This window comes from Epinephelus fuscoguttatus, linkage group LG4 (assembly GCF_011397635.1).
Source record: "Epinephelus fuscoguttatus linkage group LG4, E.fuscoguttatus.final_Chr_v1".
In the NCBI taxonomy this organism is placed as follows: domain Eukaryota; kingdom Metazoa; phylum Chordata; class Actinopteri; order Perciformes; family Serranidae; genus Epinephelus; species Epinephelus fuscoguttatus.
Genome location: NC_064755.1, coordinates 33,628,249 through 33,646,165, shown reverse-complemented (window position 1 = coordinate 33,646,165; position 17,917 = coordinate 33,628,249). Strand labels below are relative to the sequence as shown.

Below are 17,917 nucleotides of genomic sequence, written 5' to 3'. Positions count from 1 at the left end.
TTACACATAAATGGCACACACATTCATCAAAGAGTGACAGAGGCACAGACGACACTGTGCTGACTGTACTTAACAGTTACAAAACATCTTGTGCATCCTAAAGGATGTGCCAGGGTTTTATTTGTGGATTTTACTTCAGCTTTTAACTCAGTGAAGACACATATACTCCTGAAGAGACTAATTGATCTTCCCATTAACACAGGGTTAGTTCTCTGGATCAGAGACTTTCTTACCTGCCATCCACAGAGAGTCAGTGTCAGGGGAACATGTCAAATGACACAAGGATGTGTTCTTTATCCTGTGCTATTCTCTGTGTTTACTTATGAATCTATGGTAATATTTCAGATTGTTTAAATATGCTGATGACACGGCCTTTGTTGGTCTTTTACAGCAAACAGACCCATCGAGTGAAGCTGCCTACCTGGCCCACACTAAGTCAAACATGGTGTCGCATCAGCAAGTCAGAAATTAATTTGGCCTAGACTGAAGAATTAATTATTTGCCTGAAACTAGATCTGAAGACGGAGCCAGATTCACTCGATGGCCAAATTTTAAATACTTTGGTACGGTTACAAACTCCTGTGTGAGCTTCTCTGGAAACACTGAGTGTATTTTCAAGAGATGCTCACAGCGACTTTCTCTTCTTAGGAAACTCAGTGGCCTTGGTACTAGTCGGCAGATTTCACAAAACTATGGTTCAGAGCGTTTTAACTTTTCACTTGGTACGCTCAACCTTACTATACATCTAAGAATAAACTCTCTGGGATTGTAACTATGGCAAGTAAAATAGCTGGCAAGTCACAAAATCCCTTGACCCAACTCTTTACGGAAAGGACGAGGAAGAAAGTGACGAGTACCTTAACAGTTAGCTCCCATCCTCACTTTAGCCAGTATGAGCTAAGTCTTTAAACCAGAGCACATGAACAATAGTGTTAATACGTCCCATTCACTCACTAAAAATAAACAAAGTGTTTCATTTGAACAAGGAGTCACTTTATTAGGACATTTTAAGAGCAGCTTACAGTGAGAGGTAATCAAGTACAGTTCACAATATAAAACCTTAAAGGCCACACAAACGTGGAGGTAACTGCAACACTTTAAACACCAAAAATACAGTTTCAACTCCTTTATAAAAATGCTTTCCCCTTTTGAACAGTGAAAAACATTTTTAAAGCTGCAACTTGCTCATAGCAGCCACATCTCCATGTTCTCATGTGAACAGAGAGACGTTTAAAATCCAAAATAGCTGCATGTGTGGCCTTGGATCAGACTCATGTCTTAATAATAGTTAAATTTTACCTTTCAAGTAAGAGCAAATACTGTTTGAACTCCAAACTCTTCATACCTTTAGTAACACCCAACTGTAAGAGCACCAACATTTGTCACCCCTTAAACATCAAGTCACAACTAACTCGATAACCAACAACTCCGCAGGTAAATATCTGGTATCACAGCAAAAACTCTGCTGTAAGGAACTCCAACCATGTTTAACATGTTTAAAAGTAATAAGTTAGTGCTTTCATTTAGGCAATAAAGTTATTTTCCCCATAATGAAACAGTCCATCTTCTCATAGGACACAATGCAAAATATATTTTCACCTTCTCTCCATAAACGAGCCATTGTTAATTTACTCACATGACTTTTATCCAGCCTTGATTTACTGTCAAGATATTTTTATTCACATTATTTATCTGAATCTGCTCTGATGACTGCTCGTCACCATGTAAAGTAATCTGTTGAGGTATTTTCTACCAGACATCATTAATACTCTATTCTCATTGGCTGTCAGCTGTGACATCATCAGGCCAGTACTCATCCTGCATGTAGTGGTTTGAGGAGGCAAAGCTCGGCTGGAGCGGAGCATCGTCGTCCCTCAGCTTGTTCTGCAGCTCCTGCTCCCACTCGCCCTCCACCAGCTTGTACAGGTCGAGAGCGGCCAGTGCGTCCTCCACCGAGCAGTGACCTCTCCTCCCCACCTGGACAGGTACACACAGACAGAGACAAAAAAATCATGGTGACATTTTTGTAAGTTTTTTTTCTTACTTTTGTACTTTAAGGTGGAACATTTACTTGTTGTGCCTTAATGCATGAGCTGACAATGTGAATCTAGGATCTAGGTACCATGTCTGAAGGGTTACTTTTCCACCAAAAGGTATCGTACTGAACGTGTTTGGTGGAAATGGGGATAAAGCTTTCTCTGGCCAGGATCCCTGCTGTTTGATTCACCAAATACACATACACATTTGTATTACAAGTCTCGCAATAAACATATTCATATATATTCAAAGCTCAAATTGGTAAGAAAAAAAAAATCTTGATGCACATTTTTGTGACACCTTTTAGTAGTTTTCATGAACCCCATTTGTATCATTAACTATGTAACATGAGAGATAAGCTATTTTAACTGGTCAATAATCATCTTTGTCATTTCTAGGAGGAATAAAATCACATATTTACGGTACAAGCAGTGTGACGTGTCTCACCTGTATCCTCCTGTTCAGCAGCCTGCTGGCCAAGATTTTGAGGGAGGAGCAGCGCTCGCGGGGGAAACCAGCCAACCGGCTGAGGTGGCGCGCTGTGCATGTGTCCCTGACCATGTGACCTGGATGGATCATGTCCAACGCCTCAAAGTCATTGTAGATGGAGTGGCCAATGACCACTTTGCCCTCGAGTATACTGAGAATCTACAGGAGAGAAGCCACGCAAAGGGCAGAAGACGACAAATGTAAATTTACCTACCATCACTGATCATAAATCATTTGAAGTTTGACCTCTACATAATGGAGCTTTATGTATGATTTAAAATGTAGACACAGTACAAAAGGTACTTTTTGAAATATATTTGGTCATTGTCATGCTTTCTTGATGGTGAGAGATATTTATGAGGCGAGATAGAAGGAAGGACCTGCAGCAAAGGACCCTGGGCTGGACCTAAACCCGGGTCGCTGCGGTAAGGACTCAGCCTTAATGATACACTCTGTACCCAGTGAGCTACCAGGGGCCCAAACACACAAGGTATCTCAAATATTCCTCATCCCCCTCCTCAGGTGAGGCTAGATTTAATTTGCGACTCGTTTAACCTGCAGTACAGCTTCATGTTTTACTGGTTACTCAAAATTCCATAAGCTCAGTGTGGAGCGAAGTGAAGCTCCTGCTTGGGAAAACCAGACAAACATATTTACACCAAGTTTCTTTATGTTAGCTTCAGTTTTTGAACTTACACTTTAGTGAAGGGCTATGGGCTTTGTCACATGACACATTGTTTGGGTTAAATATGAGCATGTTACACTCCTTGAGGATTATTAATGTGCACCTCCTCCTGTACTGCCTTAATATGCACATTCAGTACATCCAATGCATCAAAACATTGTTTTCTAGTTGGAGCCGCGCCTCGTTTTCAAACTGTATGGTTTGACTAAAATGAACAATGACAGCAATATAGTCCACGATGAGCAGCGCTAAAATCAACCTGCGTAGTTGTCCCTCCATTGTGACATTAGAAAGTGTCACATTTATCTTGCAAGTGTGCTCTTCTTCAACGTTTGGTTTACTTCCTGGATTTTTCCCACATGGAAATTCTGACCAATCAAGAGCAGCTTTCTCACACAAGGCATTTGATCTGGTCCGCTTGTAAATGCTGCCGCAAGAACATGAACCAACTCTAGGCAATTATACAACTTTGTAGCAAAATTTACATTTAAGGCATTTCCCTCTGAAGCATTTCAGCTTAAGACATTGCACTCGTTGTGTCCATGTGCGCGTCTGCCTCTTCATGTGTGAACTAATACACAAGGGAGATATTTTGAGAATCAAAGTGTGGGCCTCACCTCTTCCCTGGCCTGAGCAAAGGGGATGGCGTTGTGTAAATGATGCCTCTGGATGCCACTCCAGCGAGTCCTGTAGTCTGTGACGGGCTGACACGGTCTGACATATTTATCGTACAATACGTTGCCGTGATAATCCAGGATGCTGCAACGGGCCAACTCACTACAGCATCCGCCGGGCCCCGTCCCCACCATCTCACAGTCCAACGCCACCACTGTGGTCGGGCACGAGCTGAGGCACGGTGAGCTCCGACCACTTGCTGGAGGACTCGCCTCAGAGGAGAAACCACTGTCCACCTCCCATCTGTCTCTGAGGGATGTGACCAAACTGCAGTGATCAGAAGCATTAACCTCAGAGAGTCCAGGTTTAGATACATCAGTCCTTGTGTTTTCAGAGTTCAGAGTGTTTTGACTTTCCTGGTTTGCATTGCTCAACTTTGTTTTTTTGATGAGTTTATTTGTTTCCAGTAGTTCGTTGTGGTTGTCCATCGTTTTCCTCTTCACGTTGGCGATCATCATCTTCTGCTGGTATTTCTTCCTGGCTCCTGCGCTCTCCATGGCGCAAAGCATCATGGATTTTTTGCACAGATACCTATAATTGCTGAAAAGCCCCCACGAGGTGGCTCTATTCCTTTTCGACATGTCTGCCATCATCAACAAATGAAACTGGCCTTGTTGTCATTTTCTAAGGAAACAAAAAAACAACAAAAAGAAACACAAAACACCATGAGGAAAGAAATTCAATAGGTGAAAAGTAGTATTCAGAATTAAATGATTAAAATCTATACATTTGCTCTGATAAAGGGTCACATTGTACCCTTCTGTCACTGGGGCTGTTGCATAACCTTGGTTCTCATCTCAGTGTGTGTGCACATACAGAGTGAAGGTAACATACAAAAAAGTGTCAAAAGTGCAACACATTACATTTTATGTTGGTAACTATATGTTGATTGTATGTATGTGTATGCTGACTCCTAGCTCCAAGTCAAATTTCTCTAAGGAGACCAATAAACGAACTGAACTGAACATCACTGTAGCAACAAACTGTGGGACATGATCCAACTTGATCGATGAATTTAACAGTCAACTGATCCATTTAAAGGTTATTTCTTATAAATAGTGAAATGTCAGAGAGCCATTATTCAGAGAAATCGCGTTTGACAAGTGACGACAAATGCTGTAATGTCATTGAGACAACAGCACCAAACTCCGTTCAAATTTCCGTCAATTTAGCGTTAGTTTCCTTGACGGCGAATATACTTTACTCAAGCCTGCCTAAAATGTATCAATTCATCGCTAGAATCCAGCGGTAAATCCAGCATAATCTAATTACAGTAATGCCAACGTTATAGCTGTATGTACAGTCCACCAAATTCTCGTTCACAGAAAACGTGTCTCGTCGAGAAAGGCCGTGATGGACAGCAGCCATCATTGTGGCCCAACTAACATGATCGTTATAAACAGCGCACAGTTATTTACAAAGACATGTTTTGTAAGTTTTAATTAAGCCGAATTAAACACTGACCCCAAATACTTAAGAAAAAGCGGGGACTCGTGTTTTCTGTAGTGTTAAACTTTGTCCAGAAATAACACCAACTATTATTGACAGATATTTCTACGGAGTTTGGCGTCCAGCTCTGGACAACCGACCGACGCTTAACTAGCTAAAGAAAGCCACGTCAAACAAAAGACTAAACATGATTCACCGAAGAAAAACATCACGTAACAATAATGCAAATATATAAACGTGTAGACAATAAAACACAAGATACGATACGACATTGAAAAAGTACCTAAATTACCTTCTGAGGTAGCACCGTGGACAGCACGTGTACAGTCTGGACGTGTCTGGACAATTCTCCCGTACTCTACATCTGATTGGCTCGTTCTCTTCTTCGTTTGTGGTTTTACAGGAAGCGTTCAACTGCCAAATACCTGCGGAGTCGCCACCTATTGGTTGGATGCGTTATTACCCCAATTTCCACATGAGCAACATTTCACCATTTAACATAATAATAATAATAATAATGATAATAATAATAATAATAATAATAATAATAATAATAATAATAATAATAATAATAATAATAGGGCATAAATAAATAAAATAAAATTGAATAAAATAAAAATAATGTAATCACGAACAAGTCCTTGGAGTGTGGCGCATTCATTTACACACTTACGTAATTGCGCTGTGCAGCAAAGTGCCTTTCACAGAAACTCAGTTGCACCTATCACCTGTTAGAGCACTACTAATTCAAAAATCTCTGAAAGCCACCTCTGCTGATCTACTAGGTCACATACAACAATGCCAATTTAGACAGGTTTCTTAAAATACCCAGATGTTTGACTTAAAAGTACTGACAGTCTTTTATTCTGCCCCAAATTCTAAAAAAAAAGCGGCTGTTTAGCAAGGTGTGCTGGTCTAAATTAATCTGCAATTTATTATGTTGTAGTAAAATGCCTCACTGTACCTAAATGACAACACATTTAATGCAGTATAAATCAGCTGTTTCAGTTTTCTATTCTGAAGTGATGGGAGTAATTTAATCCCCCAGTTTGTGTAATTATTTAGACTTATCCCAAATTCAGTTGAACATTGTTTTTATATCCACGATCCAATTTATATAGAAGTAAAAAAAAAATAAAAAAAATAAATAAAAAAAATCAAACTGATTAGTTTAGTTTCTGTTAATGAAAGTAAGTTTGAATTAATTTAAGGAAAATGAATCTCCTGAGCTTCTAAAATGCCAGGATTTTCTGCTTTTCCATTTTATATCATTATAAACTGATATAAAACTTAGGTTTTGGACTGTTGCTTGAAAAGAACAACATATTTGAATTTTTATTTTTTTTTACCATTCCAACATTAAGACCAAACAATTAATTAATAAAATAATTTACAGATTAATTTATAAAAACTGATAGTTACAGCTCAACATGTCTCTGAATCACTACATGCACTGACTTAATACGATACCAGAAATCACAAGACGGGTTTCTGTTCCTGTTCATGAATGAAGGTCATACAGTTAGTTTTGGTTTTGTGGGCCTTTTTATTTCACAATCCTTCCAAATGTACAAAAACAAAGACGTGTTACAAAAACAAAAAAAAGGCAAAAAAAAAAAAAAAGGAATTCACCATTACCATTATCCCCTGTGACGACGACAACAACAAAAACCAAAGCGACAGATGACTGGAGACTGGTGTCAAACCAAAGTGCATCAGCCTGAGGTGTAGTAGACAGACCAGGGGAAATAAAAATCTCAATTTTCAAAAGCTGTCCCCTCTTCCCTAAAAATTTGTTTTTGTTTTTAGACATCGGGCAGACCCTGGCCACCACCTTCCACAGTTTTCCCAGAGCAGCGGAGGATCTAAAGGGAGGGCCGCGTCTTTTTTCGACTTGGCCTCAGAGCATTCGGTAGTTCACTAAGAGAGTGGAATATAATTTAGTTCTTTCTTTGCATGGATTTCCCCAATCCTCCTCTTCCTCTTCCTGTTGTGGCGGGGATGTTGAGTTCCTGTTTGGAGCTTTTATAGCTCTGTCTTGTCGTCGTCGTCCTTCTTCTTCTTCTTCTTCTTGCTCTCCTCCTGCATCACCAAGGGGTTGGTGGCCTCCCTCTTCAGGTAGTTGATGAAGTCGCTCACCTCGCGACCTCCCTGCAACATGACACAGCAGCGTTAGCAGGGTGGACACAAATATGACTTTACTTTGTTTTAATGATTCAGTTGAAGCTGATTCTCACCTCGTATTTCTTTGGGCTCATCTTACGTCCAGCTGGGGCAAAGTACAGTGTGGGGAAACTGGAAACAAAAAGTTGAAGAGATCGGTAAGAATTTATGTCATTAACGTCATACTTTTATCAGCAGTCATTGTTGCTCACATTTATTCACGATCTGTAATCACAAGGACCAAGACACCAAAATGATGCCTTCTTAACCAGCATTACTACACCCATGAATCCAAAAATGTACTTTATAACCCGACTGAGACAGGGACCAATATTTGGGAGTTTAAAAACTCCAATAACAATGTAGTAATTTTTAAAAAACATGAACACATAAGCAAAATATCTTGATAGATATCCCTTAGATTTCTTTTTTTAAAGGGCAACTTCTGTATTTTTTGATCTGGACCCTATATTCCCATGCTTCTGTATCTAACTGACTAACAGAAGCAGTGCTAAGTGACAGGGCTGCAGCTGGCAGCAGCAACACAGGCTGCAATGTAACTACCGCCTATGGATGTGTTTGCACCATCAATTTATGTCCTCTAGAAGTGTTTGTTTTTGCCACTGACAGGCTCAGATTGTTATTTTAAGTGTCTGACACCATTATGGAAAGGATCCCTACAGAGACAGACCTTTTATTAAGAAGTACGATCCTTTAGTTAAACCAAAAAGCCTGGAAACTGCCTCTGTGAAACCATCAGACTCCATTTAAATAAACTGTTGGAGCCACAATAAATACTCTGTGTTTTGTTTGATGACTACATGTATACTGGATGCAGTTATCGAACTGACCACAGGGTGGAGCATTCATACAAGGGGCATATAGGCAGGCTCCAGGTGATGAGACTCAAGTGTGTGGAATGTGGAGGCAAACAGTTTTTGACCATGTTGTGGAGGCATGCTGAAGAGCTTGAAGTTTGTAGCGCCGGATCCAAAGAGACAAAACGCACTGGACGTTGGTTTATTGCAGCTCAGAACAAGTTCACCTTGCACCTCAGTGGCTTGTTCAGATTTTTGTTTTTGTTAAAAAGTCATTGCATAAACAGTGTATATAGTCAGCATATTTTCACATCTAACTGGGTGAATTAAGAGGTTATTTCAACCAAACCAGAGTTGGTGTTGGTTTGAAGATTGAAAAGATGAATCAAGATGGCTTTTGTGAGCTTTATTTATTTATGACGACTTTGAATGTGTTATGTTTTGCGATGATAAAATTACTTTAGATTTAAAGTCTGATGGGTTTGGCGATGGTGATTTCGGAGCTGTTTCTGGTTTAACAACAAGGACTTAACTCTTTAACAAAAAGTTAATCTCTGTTGGGATCCTTTCCATAATGTGGTCAGACACTTACAATAAACAATCTGAGCCTGTCAGTGGCAAAAACAAGCAACAAGTGACAGTGCAAACATGTCCCCAGTGGTTACATCGCAGCCTGTTTCATGACTGCGGGGTGCCGCGGTTTCACGTTATACTGGACCAATGTCAAAAATTTCGTATCCATTAGTGATTTAAACACAAAAACAATCCCTGATGTTAGCATGTAGCTACATGTAGCGGTATATATAATGTCAACACATGCAGTGACGTGCCTGGAACAGATGACCATATAAAGAAATCTGTCATGAGCTGATGTCAGCTTGTGTCGTACCGTTTAAAGAACTGTGACCAGTAAACACACTGAGCTGCACACTAGAGCTGAAAAACCTTTTCAGCATTCTCTGGTGATGCCATCACTGATTTCTAAATGATCTCACACTCAATCTGCAGTACGCTGATATATTTCTTTCTAGAGCTAAATGAAAAGTAAATGACAATGACATGTACAGGTTTCTTTTGGGTCAAGACTTACTGATAAAGTATATCGAATGATCTTGGTGAGTGAATGACGTATCAAAGTAAATCTGTACCATACAGCTTTTTAAGGAATATAATGAGCAGCACTGTTGAGTCTTGGTGTTACAATTTTTCAATATTATGTTTCTGCAACTCCCAAACCTTCAAGGCTTTCCCTGATTTAAGGGAAGCCTGATTAAGACACTTAACTGACTCATGACTCACCCGCTGACTTCATATGGAGATGGCACATCGTTTGCTGTGGCATCCATCTTGGCAATGACAATGTTGGGATCACCCGCAAGCTATAAGAGCAGAGGAGAGAAACTGTCAACTGTTTGAAACCTTATTCACAAAATCTGCTTCTAAACAGTGAGCTTTGTCTGCACCATAAAAGCCCAACAGCAACCAGTCTAACATCTGAATTACTGCTTGTAAAACAGCACTCGCATTAAGTGGTTTCTGTTGTTTTTATTCTTTTACATACAAAAGTACAGAACTAAAAAAACAAAACTAAAAAAGGAGACACTTTACTTCAAGTCATTTGTTGGTTGAGGTCATTAAAAAGCTCACCTTCTCTCCCAGCTCATTGTATTTGGGCTCCAGGCTCTTGCAGTGTCCGCACCATGGAGCGTAGAACTCAATCAGCGCGTCTTTGCTGTCATCGTTGACGATGGAGTCGAAGTTCTCAGCCACGACGACCTGAATACAAATGAAAGACGTTAAGCATTTACTCCTAATGGATTAATGAGGAGTTACTTCTTACATTAAATTTTATAGAAAAATCAAGAGGTCACACACAGAATAAACTGACAATACAAAACATCTCAACATGGCACATGTTAAGGAAAAATTAAGAATTGCTGTCATAATTTCGTCTCACTTTGACAGGTCCGTCGTTGTTCTCTGGGATGGGCTCTGATTTGAGATAACGCTTCAACTTGCCGTCAAAGTAATCCTGCAGGAAACGCTCCAGAGCTTTTCCATCTGCACTGTTAGGAGAACAGAAACAGATGTTGTTTAAGTAATAAGTAGGGAAATGAAATGTTTGGGGGGGGGGAACAAACACAGAATCAATACATTGCTAAGCTGTCACTTGGATTGGGAACCATTAATGCGTGTTGCTGTGCTCATGAAAAACATCACTTTTCTACATGTTTATGCATGTTGAACAGGTGTGCTGGAAAAGTCTTGGCTTTTCACACAATGGTTTTATTGCACTCGGAGTAACGAGCGTAGTTTGCATAACTGCAGTAATCTTCACTCCACTGTCTCCAACACAGCCTCTCTGATCTTGGCTGTTTTCCGGAGAATGGTTCGGTGAAAACTCAGCCTTGGTTAACCCTGAGATGAGGGAAACTCTGGGGTTTCTGTTCTAGAAAAAGCAGTAACGTACACTCTGCGAGTCAGTTATTGTGGTTACTGACTCTGAACCTCACCTGCTCACTGGCAGTTTTTTTTTTTGTTTTTTTTTTTAAAAACAAACCCTGAGTCTTGATCTGCTTCGATACTCTGTCTCTGTGGTGGTGAGCAATAAGAAAATGCAGAAGTAAAGCCTGTAGCTCGAGCAACAGCCCGAGAGAGCCAATAGAACTCCAGCTGATGGCCTGTTTTGCGTCATTTGGCTGAGTTTCGTTGGGAGGGGTGCAGGGATATCTCGGCACTTGTTAGACGGAGAGAAGTTTACCACAGTTCACATACACATACTACCCATGTGGTTTTGATACAAAGCTGGTTAAAAATCGGCGAAGACATGCAGGTTGGAACTGAGCCCAGGCCATGTGGCAAGGACAAACTGCATGTTATATGGGACACCTGCTCTACCAGGAGAGCTAATGTACGCCCAATGAATTGATAATTTTAACCCAGCCCCGTCTGATACATTAGACATGCACCTCCTCACTGTGTTACATGTGCATTTAGTGAGTTACACAGTGACACTTTCTGTAGAAACATAGCTGGTTCAACATTCTTTCAAAGTCTATCCAAAGGGAGGGTGCATATGTATAATTAAATCATTATACATGGAAACAAGAAAAGTAACATGCGACTTGACTTACGAGAACTCCTCGGTCATGACGTATTTGTCTCCCTTGCTGGTGCGGATGGCCACCAGAGGCAGGTCTGATGACCTGTCATCCAGGCCGAACTCCGACACATCGGACCTGAACTCGCCCTTGTTGGCCACGGCGAAGTTCAGCTTCTTGCCCTGATCCAGGAAACTCTTGGCCACCTTCATCACTCTGTAAAATGTTAAAGTTTGGTTCATTTTAAAATTCACGCTTTTGAAAATGAAGATTTACGTGGCATCTCAAATTCAAGGCTGTATTTAGTTGGTGAAACTTTAGCTTAATCCAACTATGAGGTGGACAAATGAGTTCAGCTCCACATTCTCAGGGGTTCAGTTAGTTAAAAAATTGTGGAAGATGGAGAGAAAACAAAACTTATTTTATTTAAATTTTGTTTAGGCCACTGCTCTGTGCTCAGGAAAGAACAACCCTGGGGTGAGTTCAGAGACACGTACCTATTCCTCCAGTAGTTTGAGCCCTTGGGGTTTCTGTGATAATCAACTTCATAATATGCCACCAGCAAGTCCTTCCCCCTCAGCTGATCCTGGTTGTCTTGCGTCATGTGGGGGCAGATTCCAAAGCTGCGTTGAAAAGAGAAAGTGAGAATGAGTTCACAAAGGAATTTAAACAAACAACCTGTACTCCTTTCATCGCTATTGAGCAACCAAATTATCAAGTTTGGTTTGTTAGTTTGTTCAAAAGGTTCAGATGTGATTGCACTGTTCACATCTTTCATAAAGTCTCCAGATTATTTTGAATATGCCAAATAGGCTTCTGTTCTGCAGACTTCAATGTCATGCAGTTAGTGTTTAGACAACAGCCAGAGCTGCTGCAAAGTGAAAGTAAAAGTACAGTTAACAGAGGTATCTTGTGTGACGCAGGAAAAAAAATACAGTGCCACTCATCTGCAAGCTCTGTCAGTCGACTGTTAACAGGCGCACTGGCAAACCACATGTAAGTGAGACATGCACATAACTACTGTAGACGTTTTTTGTTAAATTTTCATGTATTTGTGTGCTAAACGTTCCAAATAAAAAGCAAAATACAGGTGATAGCTGTATTTAATTAATAAAATGTGAAAGCAAAAAGGCACATATCACATATACTGGGCAAAAATACAGAAAGAACTGCAAAGTAGATTCATTTTATGCCAACAACTCCAAAAATAAACTAAAATGCACTGTTATTTGTATTAACTGCATTAGTTGTATTAGTGTAAATCTGATTCCATGTGCAAGATCAATGTTTTTTGTGCATGGTCCATGACAAATAAATGGAATAAACTAAAACTAATATGGAAACACATATAATCACCACATCACTTTTTCAGTGCAGTCTGACGGGGCCCTTACGCACATCACGAATGCAAGCGAAGAAAGGAAATAGCGATCTGGTGGTTTCACACTTATGCTCCTACATTAAACCATGTTTTTATGCACGTTAGCGAACAACATGTTTAAAAAAAAAAAGGCTAACAGTCTGCGCGCGTAAACTCACAGATAATAAGCCACCTAAAATGACCAGGCATAACTGGGTAAGATAAACAGGCTAGCTAGTTGTCCTCACAAGTGTCCACATGTCCTCAATCGTGATCATTTTTTTCATTATACTAAAACCCTTTTTACACAGAGATCGTGCTAATAGATCTGCTACAGAGTCCCTTCTTTATGTCGCCTTTGCATTCTTTAACAGAATCACACAACAGCAGCATCATGGTGCTCTAGTGTGCCAGTATTGTGGAAGCAAAAGAAGCGTGACAGGCGTGACATGTAATGCAACAGCATCGGCCTCTAGTGTGACATATAACAGACGTTTTGACGAAGTTTTATAAACAATTACAGTCATTTAGCATCACTGTTATATGGCGTCCTCTGCTCAGAGGGTGAGGAGCTCTCAGAACTCATCGTTTCCCCATATTTGTGGACATTTTCGGGCACTGTTATTCTTTTAAGTTAGCTGCTAACTGCTTTTTCAATCCCCCTGCGGTGGGTCACACTCAAAACACCTGATTTGAACAGGCAGTGTAAAAGGAGTGTATGTTTCAAGATAATGATTACGCTTCAGTGATCGAAATGCATCAAACAAACGAAGGCCTCACTCTGATTCTCTGTTGTTTTGTCTGTATTGTTTCAGTCCACTCCTTAGATAATGGTTCAGCCATGATGACTGACAAAGACTGCAAACAGGATCTGGTTGTTATTTTTCTATTCCAAAAGAGTCACTCCCTTATCTTTATTTAACCTCTGATATCATGATGTCAGACTAAAAAGTCCAGTATTTGTCCTAACAATTACCAAACACTGTTCGATACAGCCTAAATTTACGCAACGTTGAGCAAGCACTGACTGTGTTTGCAGAGCAGACACCTCACCTACTACACCAGGTCCTGTTGGCACAGGGCCACAAATGTAAATATGCGTTGTTACTATGCAAAACGACTGTGTGTTTCACAGAGTGTGTTCAATGATGGACTGAGATAACTGTCCCTACTTAAGCAAATAAACACTCACATGTTGTCCTGGATGAACTTCTTGATTTTGTTGCTTGTGTATTTGTCCTCGCTGTATTTCACGGTGCTGTCTTCGAACTTGTTGTTGAGTCTTGGTGGGCGGAACAGGACGATTCCCCTGTAGACAAAAACAAAACACAGGAAGTGTCACTAATCTCGCTGCACCAACAGCAACTACACTGGTGATATCAAATGTGTAAGGATGCAACTTTTGTGCAAATATCTGCTTCCAAGGACACATTGCAAGTATGATGACTGGGCCAAGGCAGAAAGAGCTGCTTACTCTCCGTCAATGCCGTGGCTCTGGAGGAGAGCCTCGGAGTTGGTGTGGGCAAAGCGGTAGTTGTCCCTCAAGGCGCTGGCTGCCTTCAGGAACTCTGCCTGTGCTGTGCTCTTATCATCAGCAAAGAACCCTGGGAAGGAAAGGTGAATTGTGTTCAGACCAGGATGCAATAACCATGGTGCCATTGTTTACAAATTTTGCCAACAGTTACTGAAATTCAAACAGCAACTCACCCACAACACTTGCATCTTGATCTGATGTGTATGCTGCCAAGTCTGCATCTGCCTTGAGCTCCACAGAAGCCGGTCCAGCCTGCTTCTTAAGGAAACTGACAATCCCATCTACAGAGAGCGAGAGGAAAGCAGATGCACGACACAGACAGAAGAAAAGATGTAGAGGCAAAAAATAAATAATGACCAAGAGCTGACAGAAATAAGCAGATATAAGGAGACTTTGTTCAAGTGTGAGACATTTTTAAACACAAAATAAATCACATCAGTGGCAAATACCTGCAGTTCTGGGACCATCATAGGGACCACTTTCCTCTCCATCCCTGAAGATTTTCAGGGTTGGGTAGCCATTGACACCATATTTGCTGCAGATGTTGCTGTTGGATGTGCAGTCAACCTAAGAGGAAAAGAAAATCATTCACCTTCTGGAGAGACACGGGGTATACCAGAGTACAGAGTGCAGAAAGCCACAAGAGGACTGCATTATGCAATACCTTGACCAGAGGGACGGTGCCTTTCAGACGTGTGGCAGCTAACTCGTACTCAGGTGCTAGCCGTTTACAGTGGCCACACCTAGGAGACAGAGAACACGGATCAGTAAAGCAAGAGTTCCACTAAAGCTGTATTCAAGTTTCAGCGTGGCAAAGATCCTGAGGGAGATCTCGTGATTTCACAGTGTGGAATTTGATACCTCTGAGGTAATACAACAGGATTTGTGAAACATAAAAAGTTTGTTAAACGTAGAGGAAAAAAGTGATTCACAAAACTGAACATGCTTTACTTTAATTTGTTAGTATAAACAGTATTAGGAGTGAAACTAACTATCAATTTGACTGATTACTCCTCTTATCATTCGATTCGTCCATAAAATGTCAGCATATACTACAAAAGTTATAATCAAAATTTTCAAAAGCCTGATTTGGCATATTTTGTCTGTACAGTAGTACAAAAATCAAAAGATTAGATAATAAATATGACAAGAAAATTAGCAGATATTCACATTAAATCAACTGGAACCAATGCATGTTTGAGAATATTGCTTGAAAAATAATGTCTCCACTCTTGATAGAAATAAATCTTCATTAAAGTGTTTAATTTCAGCGTTTTAATACATATTATTCTGTTTAACTTCTATTTTGTTCAAGTTTGGCAGAAGCGAACACGTCACAGTTATCCTGGACCAATCAGACGTGGACACCAAAACTTCCCTGGCCAATCAGAACGTTACAACAGTAAAATGACACACCCCTAACTTCCTCATAGCCTCATTAGCACGCAGTTTCCATTGAAAATAACTGAGAGCTGTTAGAAATACAAGTCAGTGTTAAATGTCTTTACTCTTTACAGATTAATGTTAAATGTTCTGACAAACTGAGGAAGTGTTTGACTCACTGGCGCACTTAATAAAAACGTATGAATATAGCTAGTTAGCTACACCTTTCCGCTTCTAGCTAACATGCTAACGTTTGGTCACAAGCCAATAAACCGAAGACAATTTGACGTTACAGACTCTAGTTATGTTAAAGGGGAACATGTATGGTTGCAGTTTACACAACAAATAAAATGCTTTTTAGTGAGGTGCATTCACGGTGTTCTAAGTTCTGCAAGTGAACATCAGTTAGCCGAACTGTTATCCACGGGACATTAAGCTAGCGTTGACTAGCTTAAATTCACGCTTGAAACCTGTTTGAATCGTTCAGATACGCTTTAGAAAACGAGAAAAGACTCACCAAGGGGCAAAAAATTCCACCAGGGCGAGCCCATGGTCTCCAATCTTGCTTTCGAAATCATCGTCCGTGAATTCGAGCACATCACTGGCCCAGGTGAAGCCGGTGAGAGCGGTCAAAAAAATTAGCCTCAACATCGCACACCGCGCTGACTTTAAAGTCTATTTCACTTTTTGTTTTGAGAAAGAAAAGTTCGCCCCCTCTGAAGCTCTTCAGCGACGTGGATGCCAAAGCTGCGAGCTCCTCGGACAGGCCAAATGCAGACTAGTCGATAGAGAAAGAGAAAGGGATAGAGGCGGTGAAGATGTGCAGGCAAACAGCGGGACCTCTCCTAACCACAGTGTGGCAGCCTCCCATTGGTTCATCCGAGCTGTCACTCAGCCTCGATCAGCCAATGAGAAGCGGGGAAACGGGATGTCGTCAGTTTAAAACCAATCACATCTCAACAAAATCAAAACTCCTCTATCACAGTATCCTACATGATAGCTGTATCACCGCATATTTATCGATAGTAGGCTATATTTACTCTTTTTTAAGTTAAACTGACAAAATATAAATTTAAAATAGAGAAACCAGTCCTTAGCCAAAAAACTGAACAAAACAAGAAAAGTATAACACATTAAAGAACACAAAATACACACCATAAAAATATGAAAAGCCATTTTAGTAATTTCGTGCATCACACAGGACACAAATAAAGTGGGGTATAATCACATGAGCTTACACGTAGGATAATCAATCCAGTGAATGAGAAGGAGCCAGTGTGAGTCAATTAAGAACACTTAAGAAACCCCTTAACAAGTCTAAGGAATGGGGCCCACTGCTTATTGAACTTCTGTTTTAATCCCCTGGCTGTAATTCTGATCTTCTTAAATTGGATGTGGTTAGAACACGAACAATGCAAAGGTTGTGAGAAGGTTTCCGTTTCAGCAGGATTAGGGACTGTTCTCTATTTGTCAAAGGAGGGGAGTGGCGAGGGTGTGACTTGAACCTCCCTGAAGCTACAACTATTTTACCTTGAGCCTCCCTGAGTGACTGGAGGAAAATGCATGACCCTCGCTCCACCATGAATTAGTTGTAGATGTTTGAAAGTTGAAAGTTAAAAGTTAAAGACGAAATCCTGGAGGTGAAAGAAACCTTGGTTTATCACTCTTGTCCTGATGTTGTTGTTTTTTTGGCTAAATTTTAATTGAGACGTAGAATAAAGTGATTTTGATTAAACATCTCTATTTTAAGATCAGATCTGGTTATGTATTTTTATCTATCTGATTAAATGTTGTAACTGCAATTTAGCTGGTTAAAAAGAGGGGGGGGAAGAGGTCTTAGATGTTGAGACTGGATATCAACCAGTTTTCAATCAGAAATACACACTGAGTAATATACTAAATACAAAACTTGAGAATATTTGGCACTTTAGCTTGGTTAATTACTTAAACATTATGTTGATTATCAGGATATTTCCTGTTAATTTCCTGTCGAGCAATTACGCAGCTAATCCTTGCAGTTCTAGTCACTACCACCAGTTCCTGGCTCAGACATCAGAGGAAAGATCAAACACACTGATAACACAGTTGACCTGCAGGTGTCTTCAGTCTCTGTGCCATGTGTATGTGTTGTGGAAAAACTAAGCCACCAGGATTTAGTGTGCTGGATGGAGCCAGTACTGATGTAACAATCACTTAACCATTATTACTCAAAGTTGGTTGCAT

At 40.4% G+C, this 17,917-nt stretch overlaps 2 protein-coding genes across 4 annotated transcripts; both read right to left on the bottom strand.

Moving 5' to 3' along the window:
• Window positions 1-969: 969 nt before the first annotated feature.
• Window positions 970-5,743, bottom strand: isg20 (interferon stimulated exonuclease gene). 3 transcript variants are annotated; one of them, XM_049573336.1, is made up of 4 exons: window positions 5,619-5,662; window positions 3,829-4,510; window positions 2,485-2,685; window positions 970-1,977 (listed from the first exon to the last, which is right to left on the bottom strand). In XM_049573336.1, exons 2-4 carry the CDS (start codon window positions 4,477-4,479, stop codon window positions 1,777-1,779), a joined length of 1,053 nt encoding a protein of 350 aa, XP_049429293.1. In that variant the 5' UTR covers window positions 4,480-4,510; window positions 5,619-5,662; the 3' UTR covers window positions 970-1,776. The 3 variants fall into 3 exon arrangements, with proteins under 3 accessions (XP_049429293.1, XP_049429294.1, XP_049429292.1); XM_049573337.1 differs by lacking the exon at window positions 5,619-5,662 and adding an exon at window positions 5,532-5,567; XM_049573335.1 differs by having other exon boundaries at window positions 971-1,977; window positions 5,628-5,743.
• A 901-nt stretch (window positions 5,744-6,644) lies between these two features.
• Window positions 6,645-16,520, bottom strand: pdia3 (protein disulfide isomerase family A, member 3). Its single transcript, XM_049574582.1, has 13 exons — window positions 16,212-16,520; window positions 14,976-15,054; window positions 14,761-14,878; window positions 14,485-14,592; window positions 14,252-14,381; window positions 13,970-14,086; window positions 11,915-12,040; window positions 11,451-11,633; window positions 10,274-10,382; window positions 9,964-10,092; window positions 9,616-9,695; window positions 7,573-7,630; window positions 6,645-7,486 (listed from the first exon to the last, which is right to left on the bottom strand). Exons 1-13 carry the CDS (start codon window positions 16,343-16,345, stop codon window positions 7,361-7,363), a joined length of 1,497 nt encoding a protein of 498 aa, XP_049430539.1. The 5' UTR covers window positions 16,346-16,520; the 3' UTR covers window positions 6,645-7,360.
• Window positions 16,521-17,917: the final 1,397 nt, after the last annotated feature.

Excerpts from the sequence above, each read along its gene's own strand:
- isg20 (XM_049573335.1), bottom strand. The coding sequence starts at position 4,479 with ATGATGGCAGACATGTCGAAAAGGAATAGAGCCACCTCGTGGGGGCTT. Across the intron at positions 2,686-3,828 it reads TTGCTCAGGCCAGGGAAGAG|ATTCTCAGTATACTCGAGGG; the intron begins GTGAGGCCCACA and ends TCTCTCCTGTAG. Across the intron at positions 1,978-2,484 it reads TGCTGAACAGGAGGATACAG|GTGGGGAGGAGAGGTCACTG; the intron begins GTGAGACACGTC and ends GTACCTGTCCAG.
- pdia3 (XM_049574582.1), bottom strand. The coding sequence starts at position 16,345 with ATGTTGAGGCTAATTTTTTTGACCGCTCTCACCGGCTTCACCTGGGCC. Across the intron at positions 10,383-11,450 it reads GTCATGACCGAGGAGTTCTC|TGCAGATGGAAAAGCTCTGG; the intron begins GTAAGTCAAGTC and ends TTCTCCTAACAG. Across the intron at positions 7,487-7,572 it reads TGAGCCCAAAGAAATACGAG|GGAGGTCGCGAGGTGAGCGA; the intron begins GTGAGAATCAGC and ends GTCATGTTGCAG.